At 38.3% G+C, this 17,615-nt stretch overlaps 1 protein-coding gene across 1 annotated transcript; it reads right to left on the bottom strand.

Moving 5' to 3' along the window:
• Positions 1–969: 969 nt before the first annotated feature.
• MTPAP (mitochondrial poly(A) polymerase) lies at positions 970–17,481 on the bottom strand. The gene is made up of 9 exons (XM_027648492.1): positions 17,343–17,481; positions 16,110–16,282; positions 15,335–15,568; positions 14,778–15,002; positions 12,377–12,588; positions 10,667–10,893; positions 9,363–9,455; positions 9,193–9,266; positions 970–7,459 (listed from the first exon to the last, which is right to left on the bottom strand). Exons 1-9 carry the CDS (start codon positions 17,464–17,466, stop codon positions 7,121–7,123), a joined length of 1,701 nt encoding a protein of 566 aa, XP_027504293.1. The 5' UTR covers positions 17,467–17,481; the 3' UTR covers positions 970–7,120.
• Between the last annotated feature and the right edge of the window lie 134 nt (positions 17,482–17,615).

Here is a 17,615-nt window from a genome sequence, read left to right as displayed (position 1 = left end):
ATCCAAAATGTTATTTCTGCTCTCTTCATTAGAAACCATGTTTTGCAAGTGACAGAGATGTACTCTTCACAGACCACCATTTACTTAAACAAATTATTAATCATAAAGCAATGATGGAAGGCAAGAACTGCTCCATGTCCAACCATGACTCGACAGCATTTGGTTTGACCTTTGTTCTGCTTGGAAAATCTCCAAAATTAAAAATGTCTATTGGGAGAGTTGAAGCTGGCTGACAATGAGCTTTCTCAGGGTTTTGTGTCCTTGCTTCTTTGGTGAGCTCTGTAGACATAGTTCACTGGACACTGGGGCATTCTGAGATCAACTATTCAAAACCACTTCTCTATGAAATGCATCCTCATTTCAGTGGAACAGATCTCTGCTCGCATCTGAGGAAGGAGAGCACCAGATATGATATTCTTCACCTCCTCAAGGACCTCAACAGCACAATGGAACAGCAACTTACTGAACAGATACAGAGGACATATTTTATTTATTATTTATCTCATAGAAGACATATAAAATTAATTACTGCAAAACATTTCAAGGATTGAAAATATTGTCTAGAGTAAAAAGGGGAACTAAAATCATAGGGTAGAAGTGTGAAAGACTGTTGCTAAATGTAAACATTTGCATTTTTAGGATAACTGAAAATTATAATATTCCAGATTCCTAAGTCAATGCAAACCTCCAGTGCAAACCCTCTTAAACATGGGTTTTAGAGCAGAACTGTAATCACCAAGATCTTTAGTGTCTCAACAAAACAGATCATGGTCATTTCAAATGAGACCTTACTTGAAAGCTCAGAAAACAAGTAATTACAGCAAACCCTCTTTCAATTGGTGTCCAAAGAAAATTTTCAAAAAGAAGAATTATGAATCACCCAAAGATCCACAGAACAATTCTATATATTGTATTTTTGAAGTCACAAAATCTCTGAATTTCATTTCATGATGGAGTCAGTAACACTTCTTTTTTTTTACTGCAGTGTCTAAATACTCACCCTCCCATGTACTGGGTACTGTAGTTTCCATTCAGTATGCTCTCCCAAATCCAACCCTTGTCAAAAGTAGTGCACCACTGGGAGGACTACAGAAAATCAAGGCATGAAAACTGGTTCAAAGAGACAAGGCAGTGTTCCTTGTTTATTGCCACATGGTTATATGCATTATTTTCCCCTGTATAACTATTTTTGATAATCTAAGTACTATTTATCTGATTACCTGAAATATGAAGCCTTTGTATATGCTCCCAGTTCTTGCTCTCATCCTGAAAATCTCTAGTAATTGCTCCTAGAGAAGGACTTAAAAAACAAACTTAAGATGGAAATATTCGGAAAGAATTTAAATAATACTGCTTTTCACTCCAGCAATCCAACTTCTAACATATGTACCTTTTCTCTGCAGGAAAACAGTTTTTCCTGTGTCCAACATGAGAAAAGCAATACAGAATTACGGGAATTGTCCCATCCCGTGCAGTCAGCACCACAAATGAGAGGCTATGCCTTAGTAATTTGTGAGGCTTTTACCTCCCCTGTTGGGTTGGGAGGATAATACCTAGAAGACATATTCTGGGAGTTGTTCCATGCAAAAATTCCTGTACAGGGCTGCACTGTTTACATTGACTACAAATCTGTGTGCACAAGAGAGCTCAGCATGGGAACAAAAACCTATCTCTGAAGTCATTCTGTGAAACAAATTGAACACAGTTTTCCCCATAACAACAAGGGAAAACAGAAATAATCTTGAAGGATAAAGCACCTCTCAAAAAATTTGCAGGGAACTTCTGCTTTCTAATACTACAGACTGTGTTAAACAAGTTTCTTAAATGAAAAGACTTCCCAAAAATATATGGTCAACACAGGTGAGGCCCATCAAGTCCAGCTAATTGATCCCTCTATGAGCCATGGGAAATGCAGTATGGAGACTCAATCTACACAAGAAGTGAAGTAGTAAAAAAAAAAAAAAAATTACATTGCAATGTGAGAGCCACATTTTAAAAACTACCTGTTTCTTGAATGCAGCTGTATTCACTATTGCTCCACAAATACTAGGGGCCAAGTGAAATACTATTCTTTACAGATCAGATCAGATGAGATATGATGAAAAGAGAATGAGGAGAGGGAAAAGAAGCAGGGAGGTCCTGCAGAAGAAAGCAAACCAATCCTCTGATTAAAGAAAGTATGAGAAACAGGTCTGCAAAAGCAGTGGATCAAGACTTTCAACTAAGAGGATTTATGGAGAAGGAGATTTTATCTCCAGGCACAGGTTAGCCTCGTATAAATCCTAACCCTTGTTTTAAACAAACTGACCCCAAATTACCCGTGACGTTCAGAAGAATTTTGTACTAGAAGAAAACCTTGGTGGTAATTTCGTGATAAGCAAGGCAAGGCATTTGGAAGAGAGACCTTTCCAATGAACAGGATGATTTCACTTTTAAAAAACTTCCTAATTGTTGATTCATCATATTTTCAAAGCAGCCCAGGCTGGAAATCCTAAACTTGCTGTAGCTGAACTTGGCATGGGCCTTTAACTAGTTTGTTGGCAAAATCATTCCAATAAAGGCTGTTTGTCTACCTTTCCTTTTCCCAAAGGGACAAAATTTTAAGAAAAAACATAGCCTGTCCTGCTAGAGAGCCTAAAAGAAATTAAACTTAGAAACAAATCTGCAAGACCATGCTGTTCTAAGAACACAATTCCTCAATGACCACAGACCCAGCCTGAGCACAGAGCACAGTGAGGCTGCAGCTGAGCCCGACTGCTCTAGACCCAGAGGTGACACAGCACCAGAAATGTGTCAAATCCAAGTGGACAAGCTCTGCCAGGCAGCAGCATCCTGTACCACACTAGTGCAGTTGTGGAAGCAATGAGGTCCTATTGATGCAGCACTGTGCTCTAAGATGATTCCACACCTGCACCAGTATCTCTACGTGGTGGTATGTGCTTTTCTGCAGCTGCACCAGCACAGCTGAGGCTACCTTGGATGCTTCCATCATGCTCCACTACAGCAGCACAAATGTATTTTCTGGGGCTTTTCTGCCAGGACAATATACCAGTCTGGTACTCACAGACTCTTATTTTCCTGCAGAGTCTTTTAGAAATTAATTTTTAGTCAGGATTTGAATGTCATGAGGACTTTGTAATCTGGATTTGCACAGTGTGAATATCAAGGCATTCAGTCAGAAGAATAAGGGAGGACAATGATAACCTCCACTTATGCCATCTTGTGGACATGGATTGAGAAAAAAGGATACAGGGTGACAGGAACAAAAGGGACCTCAAGAATAATAAAAAATTATTAACAAGTACCCACCTCAAATGTACAGATACAAATGTGTGGCAGCCTGGGGAACAAGCAAGAGGAACTAGAGCTCCTTGTGCTGTTACTACAGCACTGTTGGAGTAACAGCTACAATGGGAAGGCTCACATGTGATGGGAGCACTGTGATGGATGGATACGAGTTCCTCTGGAAAGACAGGGAAAGAAGGGGAGACTCAGGGGGCTTCCTACACAAAGGAGCAGCTTGAACATTTGTAATGGATGGCAATCTGATTGAGAGCATTTGTCAGGATCAGAAAAGAAGCCAGGAAGAGTGACAAGGATATGACAGACTGTTAAGCCCAGCCCATCAGGGTGACAGGGAGAGTCGAGCACTGGAACAGGTTGTCTGGAGAGGCTGTGCAGTCTCCATCCTTGGAGATTTCAAGGCCTGACAAGATAAAAGTCCTGGTCTATAATCTAAGAGCTGATACTACTTAAAAAGGCAGCTGGACTAGGTCCAGAGTTCTCTCCCAGCCTGAATTATACTGTGATTCAAAGTCTAAAGAACAGAAACCCAGACAGGAACTGTACTTTGAAATTGAGGAATAGAGCATCTGTTACCAGCCAAGAAGTCTGTTTTGGTGACTGTGTCTTCACCACAAGCATGACACAGAGATGCTCACCCAGCAGTCAGCTGTAGGCCAAGGCTTCAGATTCCCAGGAAGTTACAGAGTAATGATGGAGCAGTGGCAGTTGCAGCAGAACCTATGACTGCAACACTTGTGAGCATCAATGTCTAGGAAAATAAAAATCTCTGGCAATAAATGTTAACTTGAAGTTAATGTCTTGAAGTGTTTTTTCTCAGGGCATGGAACTTCTGAATGTTTTCAGTTTCCCTAACCACTCAAGAGCCAGGAAATGTGAGACTGCACTAAAAAGTATTCCCGGCAAGGGAAAGGGGCAGAGGGGCAAAAATGTGTTTAATTCACTCATGTTCCTTACACGTGACCTCCCTAACAGCCTCACCATACAATACAGTATATCACCACCAAGTTTGAGAAGTAACTAAAACTTTCTGCCTCACTCTCACAGAGACATTGTTTACATGCTTTTGGACCATATGAATGAGCTCTCAAATGCAGACCATAATCATAGTCCTTTCTTGACAAATATCCAACCCTTGTTTTCACTGACAGAACCGTATTTGTTTTTTCTAACTATCTTCAAGACTGCAGCCCCTAGGAAATTATATTCACATAATCTCTCTTGATTTGACAAATATACTCCCTCAAATCTCGGTTCTCTTGTCTGGTTCTCTTCCCACAGGTGGCTTCAGTTCCTCTAGCATCACCCAGCTCTTCTCCCAGACACAGCTCATGCTCTAGGGAAGCTCATGGTCGGCCCTCCATCTCCATCCTCCTCTATGAAAGTTGCCCACTGGGCTTATTGGCATCAGCAATGAGAGCTGATCCTCAAAGCCTCAAGGTTTCAGTCAGCAGCTCCCCGGTCTCCAGCCCCCTGGACTTGCAGACATCTGAAAAAATCACCTGTGCATTCCATTGCTACAACACTGCTTTTGGCTTCTTTCACCTCTTTTCAAAAATTGGCCTGCAGCCATGACAAGGGTTCAGAACCATTCCCAAAAGGGACATGCAGTCTAAACAGAAAACTGATGCTGAAAGGCACTGCATGTACAGTAATGGTGTTCTACCCTGCCTTTTAAGGAATACTAAGCAGCTTGAACATCTATTACTATTTACAAATGAAGCTTGTGCTTCAGCATGCCTCAACCATATAACCAGAATATAAAATGTATTATTTGTCTACAAGTGTCCTGTATCTACGTGTCAAAATTCATATAAAATCTTTCCTACCTATGTCAGTGGACCACTGTGAATATAGCACATGTGGGTAGTCACTGCTTCTCTCCCTGGTAACCCATTTTCTTATTATTGCACCCTTACCCATCTGGTTTATCTAGAAAAAAGAAAACTCACAACAACTTGAGTACTCCCCTAATCTCTAAAACGCTTCAAAGTCTGTTGCTGGGTAAACAGCAGAAAATGTACCTCTAGGTCCTGTAAAGATTAAGGCAGGCTCCTTACAGCATTGTGCCAAGCTTGTTTTCAAAGGCTTTCGGTTAGCACCGATAAAAAGTTACAATAAACTGCATATCAGCCTTCAAAAAAGAAGTTCTGATATCAAAATTTAGAAAGTTTCAAATTCAAGGCTTAATCTTGAAGAAGTTAATATGAGAATCAATTTCAGCAATTGAGATAATGACTACGTGAGTCATTATTCGAGAAAACATTTATTAATCAGAAACAAGATATATTTGAGTATTATTTTAAACTCTGAATAAACTAATATGGAATTGATCTGAAGGTCTAACCCTTTAGTCTGTCAACTGCTGGAAAATACTTTCCTTGTCCATTTTTTACCAGTACTTTGGAAGTATGCATTACTGCCTATTACAGTATTTTCAATGAATAATACATGAGGGAAAAGACTTTAGACTACACAATTAGAAGGGAAGTCTACAAAAAATCATATACCACTGCAACATGAAAGAATCTAAAAATATTGAAATTGAAACAGTAATCATGTTGCAGTTGTATGATAATTTGAACAAAGTAATTTCATTTACAGAATTTCTGTTAAGAATAAAGACAACAATCTGTGGAGTTATCACCGTTGCCATTTAGTTATAATCCATGAGTGGCTCTCAAACTGGACAGGTGAAATACTCACAAATGTACTTGTAAAGTCTGATGTTTGCCTGCTGTCCATTTCTCTTTTTGTTTTCTTTCCTTCCTTCCTTCCCTCCCCTTTCCCTCTTCTTCTGAAAACACTCCTTTTTGTGGCAGATGGACAGAGGCAGAACACTCAATGTTTTAAGTCAATGAAAAGCACTGACTCTGCTGGCCCAACTGATCTGGAAGGGAGACAGTCACCACTCTGCTGAGTACGTGAAAACCAAGGCAAGACTGGGAACAGGACTCCAGCATGATACATGATTTTCTATGGATCTCTGCATGGGACAGATCCCTCTGCAGGAAGGCTTTGGTGTCACTTAGTAGGCAGCAACTTTGAATAGAGTGATGAAGCAAGAAGAGCATACAAGAGCCCCTGCCTGAACCTGAAATACAGGTTTAAAATGAAGCTGAAGGCAAAATGAGAAACATTATACAAATGTGGGCGGGGACCAGTCCTATGGGTACAGAAAACAAAAGAGAGCTGACTAAATAAATTTGAAATCAGGTGGTAAATACAAGAGCAAACCCACTTTTCCAATACAAAACAGTTGCACTACCCTTGGAGAGCAATGCTTTAGGAAACTGCAAACCCTACTATCTAATTCCATTCTCTTTATTTTGTCTTGACACTATCTACATGAATGGAAAACAATAGCAAAAATAGATGCATGCACTTCAGTTTTACTGGCTTTCAGTACATGACTGGATTGGAAGCAATAGTTCCAACACATTCATCTTCTTTCAAACTGTGGTTTCACTGAAAGGTGGCTGTTTCTTGAGCTTTTACTTAGCATATAATTTGTATGTTAGTCAACAGAATTCCCAAAGGCTCTTTCCCATGCTGCTCCTGTCAGTCTGAAGGCTATTTCCAAAATGCACCGGTAAAACTTGCATTTGAATATTCTTCATTCATAAAACAGATGGAAAAGTGAAGAGCAAGGAGGAGAAAAATGTACAGAAAGGAGACCTGTACAAAAAGAATCACAATGAAAAACAGAGATAATTTGACTCTCCATTCCCCATAACAGAAATATTAAAAGTTATGTTCTTCGGACTGCATGTCACATACAATTCCTAAAACAGAATATTAGCTACTGTGCTGAAAGTCATTTTCCCACTGCTTTTTGTTGGCTATTTGCATTATTTAACTTTAAAGAGTCCAAGAGGCTTCTGATTGTTTCACTTCCTATTCCTTTCATCCTATTCTTCATCTTGCTGGAATTACTTTTTCCAAATGGTATCAGCAGTGCTGCCAGTCCCCAAGGTTCTTTACTGATTATTCTCTGAGCTTTATCTTCCTTCTGTAAAATCCAGGCACTTTCTCTGGCCATAGCTATGAATTTCTCCAGCTGTGGTTGATTAACATTCTTGCTGATATTAAGGTCTTGTTCAAAGGGATTCCAGATATAAAGAGGAGATGACTCAGGTTTATTTACTTCCTTTCCCTGCAGACAGTGTAAAGAAAAAGCAGAAGTTGCATATATGTACTATAGGCTGAGCAAATAACAAATCACTTGACTTATTACATGAGCATTAAAAGTGTTTTGACTTACTAGAGAACTTTTTGCAAAATACCCAGTCGTTATTAATCAAGTTAATTTTCCTGTCCACCTGACTGTTGAATGATTCCTGTTCTCTGAATCCTCTTAGTGGTGGTTTTCCTTGCCACATTCAGCTTAGATTTCCTTCAAGGCAAAGAACACGCAACTACAGCTTAACCTGTCTTTTTGGCCATTCTCCCATTTGCTTTTCAACAAACCTCAGACCTCACCCATTGCAAACCCCTTCTCCTATCTCTGTGTATGGGCAGCATGAGTGTGTCATATGAACCTGTGTAGCCCAGTTTGATAAACTATTGCAGGCACTTGAACTGTTCAAACCATTCATCCCACAGTACTCAGAGAGCTCACAGAGCTACTGTAACTAAACAAGATTACTGCCTTGGCTGAAATCCCTCCCAGTTCGGTCTGTCTTTTAAGCACAGAGCTATTGAGGTCATGGTTTACTTTTGGTCAGTTGGTATTGTACAACACATGTAGTTGACAACTGTGTAGGTTTGCTATTTAAATGCACTTCCATCTCAGTGCTTATCAGTGCTACTTAGCTGACCTGTTCGGTATTCCAGAACCTCTTCAAGCCTTCTATCACAAGCTCTAGAAGGAACCCACCAGCTACTCCTGGTCCAGGAAGTGTCTATGTACGTGTTACATACTCTTGTCCCAGGACCAAGAGGACAGACTAGTTAAACGGAAAAAAATCAGCAGCACAGACACCTCCCTTAACTAGCCCAGGCTCCAAACTCATGGTTTTGCTTGTCTTTTTAAGGCTTAGTGGCAAACAGAAGTTCTCCACCTTAATGAATCAATTTCTAAGATCAACCTACAACTGCAAAAAGAGCTCTGGTGCCAGTGACCCACAGTGCCCGACAGGAAACAGGACCCAAACGGGTGTCCACACAGCAACATGGCACCAGAACCCCTACCCTGTCAGCAGCCCAGCAGGAACAGATGTGAGTTAGGGTAGCTATATTTTCATGTATTTCTATTATACTTGCACGCACACACACACGGATCAATAAATAGAATGACTTAAACATATAAAGCAAAGTGAAGTGAATAGCACAGAATAATCATGCTGTGCCCTGCTTACTGAGCTGTACATACAGTTACCGTAGGCTGATACAAACTGCGGTGGAAAGCCAAAGTGCCAAAAGCAAACTCAGAACTCAGCTGCAAATTTTAATGCAGACTCTCACTGGGTCTGGACTCCCAGTTTTAAGTGCAAAGCCTGTTGGCATACAGGGTTTGTCACAGACTTTTGCTATGACATACATCATGACATTTTAAAAGTTTTCCTCTCACAGAAGCAAAATAGCTTTGACTTTTTCAAATTGCCACTTTCATTACAGGGCTTTCAAGTAAAATCATACAGGTTTAACATGATTTTGTGCTTTCCAACATATCCAGGTAATGATACTGTAGATGTTCTTAATGGTATGTAAGTTATTAGGCTCCGAGAGGAAAACACTCTTCCTTCAAAGAAAGAACTCAGTTTCTGGATAAATGTACTTTTTATATACAATGAAAAATGACAGAAATTGTTGCTTAATATATGTAGTTTATCAAGTGGCAGGTGGTGAGATTCAATTGATAATGATGAGCAATAAAAATTCGTTTACCTTTCGAAGATTTATGGAATTCCTTCTGAAATCAAAGTTTCCAAAATATTCAAAAAACTCACCCAACAATACATCTAAGGGAAAGAAAAACAAGGGCCATGAGTAACATTAAGGGAAAGTTTATTTTCAATATGCTCATTTAAAAAAAAAATTGATGGAGATTTACCTACCAAGTGTTTCTGTATTTTTTGTAGGTTTAATCTTCCTTAAATCACTAACAAATGAGCAATCATATCCTCCAATTATATGCTTGTCTTTTGCACCTGAAAAAAAAAATGGGCACATTTTGACACAATAAACAACAAAATGCCATTGTATTTAATGAAATTCAGATAACAGACATGACTGAAATCAATGAATGCTACTATATTACAAAAATTAGGAGTTCACAAGTGAACTTTTAGGTTAAAGATTCAACTTAAAGTGGTAAAAGATTTAAAAGAAAAAAGTCTACAGACAGGCAAAGGAAAAGAATCATGAGCAAATGGCACATTTTCAAAAGCCTACAGGAATAAGGTATCTGACATCTTTGTATCTCTGAAATTACTTCTTTTAAGTTACAAAGCTGGTATCTGCATACAGGGCTGTATTATACACTAAACAGTACAACTCTCTGAGGTTAATACCTACATGAGAGTTGCAAAAAAATCAGACCCAGAGCATCCACTGCCTTTTTCTGAAAAACTTCAGGGAATTAGGAATATTGTTGTAAAATCTCAGAAGAGGTATTTTACGTATAAAAAATTCTATAGAATTCTGATGCAAATGTTTAAAATTATTTTAAAGCAACTGAACACAGACCTCTTTCTCCACTGAAAGCACTCAAAGCTTCCAAGGAAGTATGTCAGTAAGCAGAAGGCATGAATGAAGAATTAAGAACTTGAGGTGTCATTCTCTGTGCTTTCATAAGATTCTCTGAAGATAATCAACCCTGAAAGCTGTGTCTGAAACAGCCAGAACAGCCGGTTTGCGAAGATACAAGAATTATTTGCAGATGGCCTGAACAACCTCAAGGATATTACAAATTGTGACGAGAAGATACAGCCTTTCTTTTAAACATTTGTTATCTATAAAACAATACACATCATATCAATCTGCACAAAATCCTTAACTTCAGAGACATTTGAGACCCTACAAGTCTTCTAAAAAATAAAATACAAAATAAACAAAAAATTCAGCACAGGAGCACTGAACAAATAAATTACTTTTAATTATCTGAAGCACAGAGTAAGTCTAACCCTTCTATACAGAATTTACCATTGTACTGAAAATGGATTTATTTTGCATTTAAGAATGCGTTATTTTCACAAAAAATACAAGTAAAACTTGTGTATTCCCTCAAACTTAAGGAACACATAATATCCATTAGTATTTGAGAGCATAAAGAAATGGCTTGGGTTTATTTATCACTTTAGAGAAAACAAAGATGAAATAAACAATAAAGTGCAATAAACAGAGGAACAGCTGTCCTTACCTGCCAGTTCTTTAAGTTGGTCTAGTGTTGGAATGATAGGTGGTGATCTCTTTTGCAGAAAAAACATGACCATCATGGTCAGAGAGAAGTTGGTAATCCAGGTGCCAGGAGCACTATTTGTAAGTCCATGAACACGGGCCCAACACCGTATAGTGAACACCAGTGCTCGTACACGGGAATCCAGACAGCCATAGATATACAAGAGTTCTGAACTTCTGATAGCAATGCTGAAGAAGAAATGAAAAGTAAAAGACATGTAAATGACCAGAGAATTGTGACGTATCAGATGCAATGTTCATTGTTAATTATAAGAAGGTATCCATTAAAAAAAAAAAAAAGTAACATTTATGCATTTTAGAAAATAGAAAAAGAATCATAGAATTGTAGAATGGTTTGGGCTGGAATGCTTGAAATTGTCCAGGATGAAATACATGTACTTTTCCACAGTAAGAAAAATATGGTTTTGGGTAAATAATAATACTGCATTTGCACTGTTTCCTCTTTCCTTGTTCCACATCACAGTAGAAGAAAAAAACCAAAACCAAAAAAAACACCATCAAGTACTCAGGAGTCAAGCTATGAAGAATCGAGGTGAAAAAACATAATTCAGCCACAACTGCCTTAAAGGTACATTAGATAATATCTCTATCCTACTATATAATAAAATACTTCTTTTACAACTTTCACCTAAAGAGTAATAAAATGCTGCTCTGAAAAATTCATTGAGTATCTGCAAACCAAGTCAATTTTGTAATTTTCAAATGATTACTTGTTTTTTTCAGCAGGACCAAACAGTAATCTGGAAGGATAAAGGTTTTCAGATGGGTCAGGTTTTGATCTGCTTCATCACATTGTTATACAAACATTCTTGTAGTGTACAAATGGGAGGGCAAGAAAAAGTAGGAAAAAAATGGAAGTACAGTGTTAGAGTAAAACTTATTTTGGTTCAGTTTTAGCCTGAAGTGCTCATTAAACTGTAGTTGCAGATTTTACTCCAAAACTTGTGCTGTATTCTTCTAAAAATTCAGCATGGCCTTTTGGAGATGTTTGCTAGGTCAAAATTTTGTAACACCCGGACTTCTGAAATGTCAACCGTGAGGTGCCTTATGGTGTCCACAGAGGTTTGTTATTACTCCAAGCGACGAGAAGACAAGATGCACAGCCCCAACCAGCCAAACCAGCCAGCAGTGAATTACAAGGATGCTTGCACAGAACTGCATCCCAACTTTCACTGTGGCTGCATATAGAAAAGTAACTTTACTGCAAGACATTTGTTCAATCTTGCCTTAATAACCTCTGCACATTCTGAAGCAGAACTTTGGGTAATTCAGGACAGTTTCCACGCTTTGCTGTCACCGAACGGGCGCGGAGGGAGCGGAGCCGTGAGGGGCATTTCCAGGCAGCCCGCGCCCCCTGGCGGCACCGCAAGAAGACCACAGACACCCTTTCCAGGGATCTTCCCAGAAAACAGGTGAATGCAGGCCCTTAGGAAGAAGGAAAGGCCCTATTTCCTATGCTAGAGAAAGATAACTTAACCACAGCAAAACCTGAGCTCTAGGAGTTAAAAAATACTCTTTTTAATTTCAGAGCCAACATTCTCATTTGTTAAGAACACAGAAAGGAGCAGACTCAAACAGTTGTCGTTACAGGTTTTCAGAACATTTCAGGTACTTTGGAATTCTTTCTAAACTTTTTGAAACCAGGTCTCACCTATTGCTCACTGACAGATCACACTGGAATCCTGTCGGCTGATGGGAAAATTTCACCAGAGGACAGCGAGCGTTGAGTATCTTCTGTACACTCACACATCCAGGACCAAAATTATCAAGGCAATCACCAATCACAGAAAGAATCCTCTGAGTCGCTAATCTTTCAGATGGTAATCTTTTCATCTGAAACTCCATTTCAAAGGGACCTTTTTTCTAACACAGAATTTTAAAAGCAATCTGTTAACTCGAGAACAAAAGAGACATTTAAAAATACTTCTGAAAGACTACAACAATTTACAAAGGAGCTTGTACAACTAGAGATTGAAAGACAAGAATTATTCAAAGCAAAATCCACAGAACTTAAAATAGGTAAAAACATATTGCTCTCTCTTTTATATTCTTTTTCAGTGATTAAATTCTTCCAGGCTAATAGTGATGAACTTACTGTAAAGTTACTTATTCAAATGAAGGTACTACTATGTATCACTATTGGCTAAAACAAGTAATTCTGGAATTCCCAAGACAGCATATATGCTCCAACTGCAAAAGAGGAGCATACAATTAAAGAGGGGTAGAACGTAACCAAAATACCATTAATTTCAAGTCACTAGTAATTCCATTTCAAATCCTCAGAGAACACCGAGTTGTTAGTGAATCAACCAGCAATGCAAACGAAAATGTCTTTTTCATTAAAAATGTAAAAAAATTTAGCATGTAAATTACTTAATCCTTCAAAATTAAGATAAGCCTCTGTAAGACTTGAAATAATCACATCATATAGTTTTTCTGACAAAAATATTGTGAAGGTATATTCTAACAACATCAGAAATTAATTGTCCTGTAGGTCTTTGTAGTCTGATTTGCCATATTTGTGGTTTTTACCTCAATAAAATAACTTCATACTTATGAAATATCTGTTTTCTTCATAGTCTCTCTGTGTTTTTAAGCCTCAGATAATTTTGTTTGCTAATCCAATACTTGACACTGACTTATCCTCCCCCTTGGGACATGTCATGGGTGAACGCATGCTATGCAAACAGCATTACAGTGACCTAACTCATCAGCGGAGACACAGAGGTTATTTTTCTTGTCACCAGATTGGTGCAGAGAAAAAGTGCACTCATAGTTGGGTGAAACAATTCAGAAGTTATGGACCTTGCAGCCTTTCCAACAAACTCACTTTAGGTGCTGAATTTCTGAGTGGCTCTGGCAATCACCAAGGTGACTGTTCCTGCTCTCCTCCCGCCAACAGCTCTCCAGTCAGCACGTGTGCTGGAACATGTGAGGACAGAGGTCCCTAATCCCCTCTGGCTGTGTAGCTGCATGCTACAGTAGGACTGGCTCAAAGTGAAAGGAGCCTGTAACTATTCAGCATTGAGGTAGGTAACAGAAAGAAAAAGATAGTAACTTGGCCAATCACTTTGCTTCCTGTTGGTCTTGTAACCCTCAGGTTCTCGAGGTAGTGGTGCAAATTCTGTACTTTGGTCAACAAATTCAAGTGACTGTATTTCAACTTCAAGCCTCTGCACTTGCTTAGTAATCCCTGCTTGTCTTGATGCTTACTGTTGTATTATCAATGAGGCATTCAAGTAATTAGTAAGTATGTTACAGAAAGTATCTGACTATTGATCTGTCTCAGTTCCTGTTTGGTCCTGGGCCCCAAAACATCTACAGTTCACATATTCCAGCTTATCCTCAAGCTCCTCCACAGTGAAAATCAGATGCTTTTAATATGGTAATTTTCTCAGGACAGACAACAAAAATACGAACATTTGTGTCACCTGTAACTACTCACCAGCACTATCCCAGGTTCTAAACCTTCACACCTCCACACACTCTTATTGTGTGTGTGTATATATATATATATATACATATATATACGCACCTCAGTACATAACCCAGTAACTTTCCTGGAGCATAAAGTCAACTCTTTCAGCTAAGGAAAAGAACCTGACAACCCTCTCAAAATGCACATGCTCACACATGCACAAACTTACTATGCTTTAGAACATGGAGGACCTTAAAAATCAAATCCAAGCTTTAACAGAGCATGGATATGAGACCCAGCAGCTCCAGAGAAGAAAATGCAATAGTAGAATGAGAAGGTCTGACTCTGCTGAATCAATTTTGGAGGATGAGGGTTTCTTTCAAAGTGAAATTCACCCTAACAGTACAAAGTTTATATAAACACCAAATCATTTTCTTCCTATTGCAAGAAAGATCTCTTTCATGTCACATTCAGCTTTTGAAAGTCTCGAAGTCCAAACATTCAAATTAACTTGTTCACAATCTATAGTATGAACTCATGTAAAATCTGAATATAAATAAACTGATTCCCGTATGTGAATGAGCTGCTCTGTTGAAGAAATCCAATAAACTGAAGATGCACAGCATAATCTTACCATTTTTGTAGGACTCTTTTGTGTATCATGGAAGTCCAGAAACATGTCCACATCGCATCCCAGTTTGCCAAAGGTGTTGACTGAAGAGCCAAATGGCTTTACTGTGCTGTCTGGAAAATATGCCCGTGCAAAATCCCGAACCAAAGAACAGGCCAGAAATCGGAGCCTGATATTTTCTTCTGTAAGCTGATACTCATTCAGTAGAATGTACATCTGACTGCTTATCTAGTTCAGAAAATAAAAACTGTAAACATACAATAACCGGTCTTCTATCTATTAACATATATTTTCATCCACTTAATATCACTGCTATTAGGAGATTATTTATTAAAATTTTGAACAGGTTTCTTTCATACGGAAAAATTATGTTCACAATTAAAAAGACTAATTTAATTGATTTGTTTCAATGTAGGAGAAACAGTCAGATAAAATTCTAATACGGGTTACTTTTTTTTTACTAGAAATAAATTGCTTTTTAAGTTTCACATGACCACTTGAAAATCTGAAATGAAGATGGTTCATTTTTAATTGAGAGAGACCTAGAAACCTCTACTTACATTGTCTGCAAGACAAAGCTTTTGAATAAGGCCTGTCACTGGAATGTGACACTGAGGAGAGAGATGAAGTGGTGTCTCTTCAGCAGGTTGACTCACTGGGTTTTTCAGCGTGAAAGTAAAAAGTCTTGATTTAAATGGGACAACATGATGCTCTGCAGCATTTGGGATTCCAACAGCATCCTGCAACGAGGCTATACTGCTCTTTTCTGAAAACTCTACTAAAGCATTGATGCCCTAAAACATTAAGAATGCGAATACAGGATTAGATAAATGCGTACAAGCCTTGAACTCATTGTACTGATATTATTCAGATGTTCCTGGGAGTACTGAGACAGTTTAATATGCCAGCCCTGAAATTGAATACAAGATTCTGTACCTCAACATGTTTTAGACAATTCTACAAGAGGTTAAAAATATTTATGATGGTAGTAAACACTAAACATAAAGTTCTGAAATCTACTTATCTTCACAACTGAAATGCTCAAAACACATAAAAAATAGTTATCTCTATTGTTTGAACAAAGAACAGTGCAACATCAAAGTTTCAAAGATTTACTGCAAAACAGGTTGCTGGCTACCCCTCAGAGGTGTTGCTTAGATGACTTCTGAATAAAAATCTGCTGCTGAGCAACTTGTAAACATTAGCACAGATAAAAACTGATTAAATATATAATTATATATAATTTGCTTAACTTGCATGTATGAGGATATAACCAAATGCCGGTATTTCTTTTTATCTGAGTCTAGATTTTAGTTCACATTGTTAATTACTTACACGATTTTCAAAGAAGAAGTGACTTCTAACATTTCCATGACTGGATAAATACTGCAATAACTTTTTTTCATTAAGTTTTGATGGGCACTTAATTAAAACAGTCCGTTCAGCTTGATCCAGTCGTTCTGTTTGGACCTCAGTGAATGTCTTCTTTCTGGTATTGACTTCAGCATCTGTAAGAAGAAATGAGCATCAGGGTTCTTCTACATAAACAGAAAGATGTAAAACTGATTTTTAGTACACTTAATCTCTTCCTCTGGATTGAACAACTGAATAAATGTTTGTGCTGGTTCTCCAACATGGCACAAAAGAGAAAACCATGAAGAAATAATAAAAGACTGAAATGTGTGTTTGTGTCACAAATGCATAGATTTGTAATAATAAGGAGTAGGAAATGTAGGAAGAAAGCAATACTGACTTCCCTTGATGCCATGGGAAGCTTGATGATACAAGGAGTCTTTGTTCTTTAATTTGCTGTTCACCACCAAAAAACTTAGCACACACATAAGAGCCTGGAACTGTCAGCTAGGCTATGAGGCAGACCTTTGGCAAGCTGCACTAAAAACATAACCTCTCTCTGCTACCACAAAACCAGTACTTTTACCTTCGGAACATTTCAACACTTGCTATTTTTACAACTCAGCACCTTCCTTTACAGTAAACTCCTACTCAAAATTTTCATTTAATAATACACTTTCATCTGCTCCACTACAATAAACCCACAGATCAGTTGTATCTCACCACACTACTGGCAACCTGTACTGTTGCTGACAGCCTACAGAATCTACATGGAATCAAGAATACTGAACATCCAGAAACATGGAAACTTTTTTCCTCATTGCATACAGGTAAGGGGGCCATGTTCCAAATCCAAAATTATAATCACTTCCCTGCATAACTCTCAAACTAATCCATTGACCACATCACATCAGCAGAGTCTGTGAAGCTGCTACCTATTAATATTGACATTCGGATTGGGAAGCTGGGGAGCATTTCCCAGCACTATCTGCCACAGGAAGATTCAACAGAGAGCTCCTTATTCCATGTTTTTGATATTGAGGAACCCATGTGATATAGCTGCTTCATGAAAATCTTAACTATCATGAAATTATACTTGTTAGTATTACTTTTATTTTTTAAAAAAAATCTTTTATTTTGTAAGTCTATTGAGCTCTCATGGAGGCTAGTAAATAGTCACCAAAGTAGTTGTTTCAATGGCTTAGTTTTTTATACCATTTTTCATCAGAAGACCAATGAAATGCTTTTTGAAGATGACACATAGCCTCGTTTCCACAGGAGCAGAGAAGGGTGAAGTAACCAAGATGCAGAAAGCACAAGTGCATTGGATGAGTTGCATGATCAGAAGGTAAAGCCAGATATTCTCACTCTCACAGCCCTCTGCATTAGGCCAGAATGGTTGTGATTCTTGCCTGATTTACTGCCTGTACACACTTAGTTACTACAGCAGATGTGCTCTGACATCTTCTGGCTCTGTCTTTTGCACAG

This window comes from Corapipo altera, unplaced genomic scaffold (assembly GCF_003945725.1).
Source record: "Corapipo altera isolate COAL_440 unplaced genomic scaffold, ASM394572v1 47, whole genome shotgun sequence".
In the NCBI taxonomy this organism is placed as follows: Eukaryota; Metazoa; Chordata; class Aves; order Passeriformes; family Pipridae; genus Corapipo; species Corapipo altera.
Note: the sequence above shows the minus strand (reverse complement) of the source record. Positions and strands in the feature narration are given on the sequence as shown.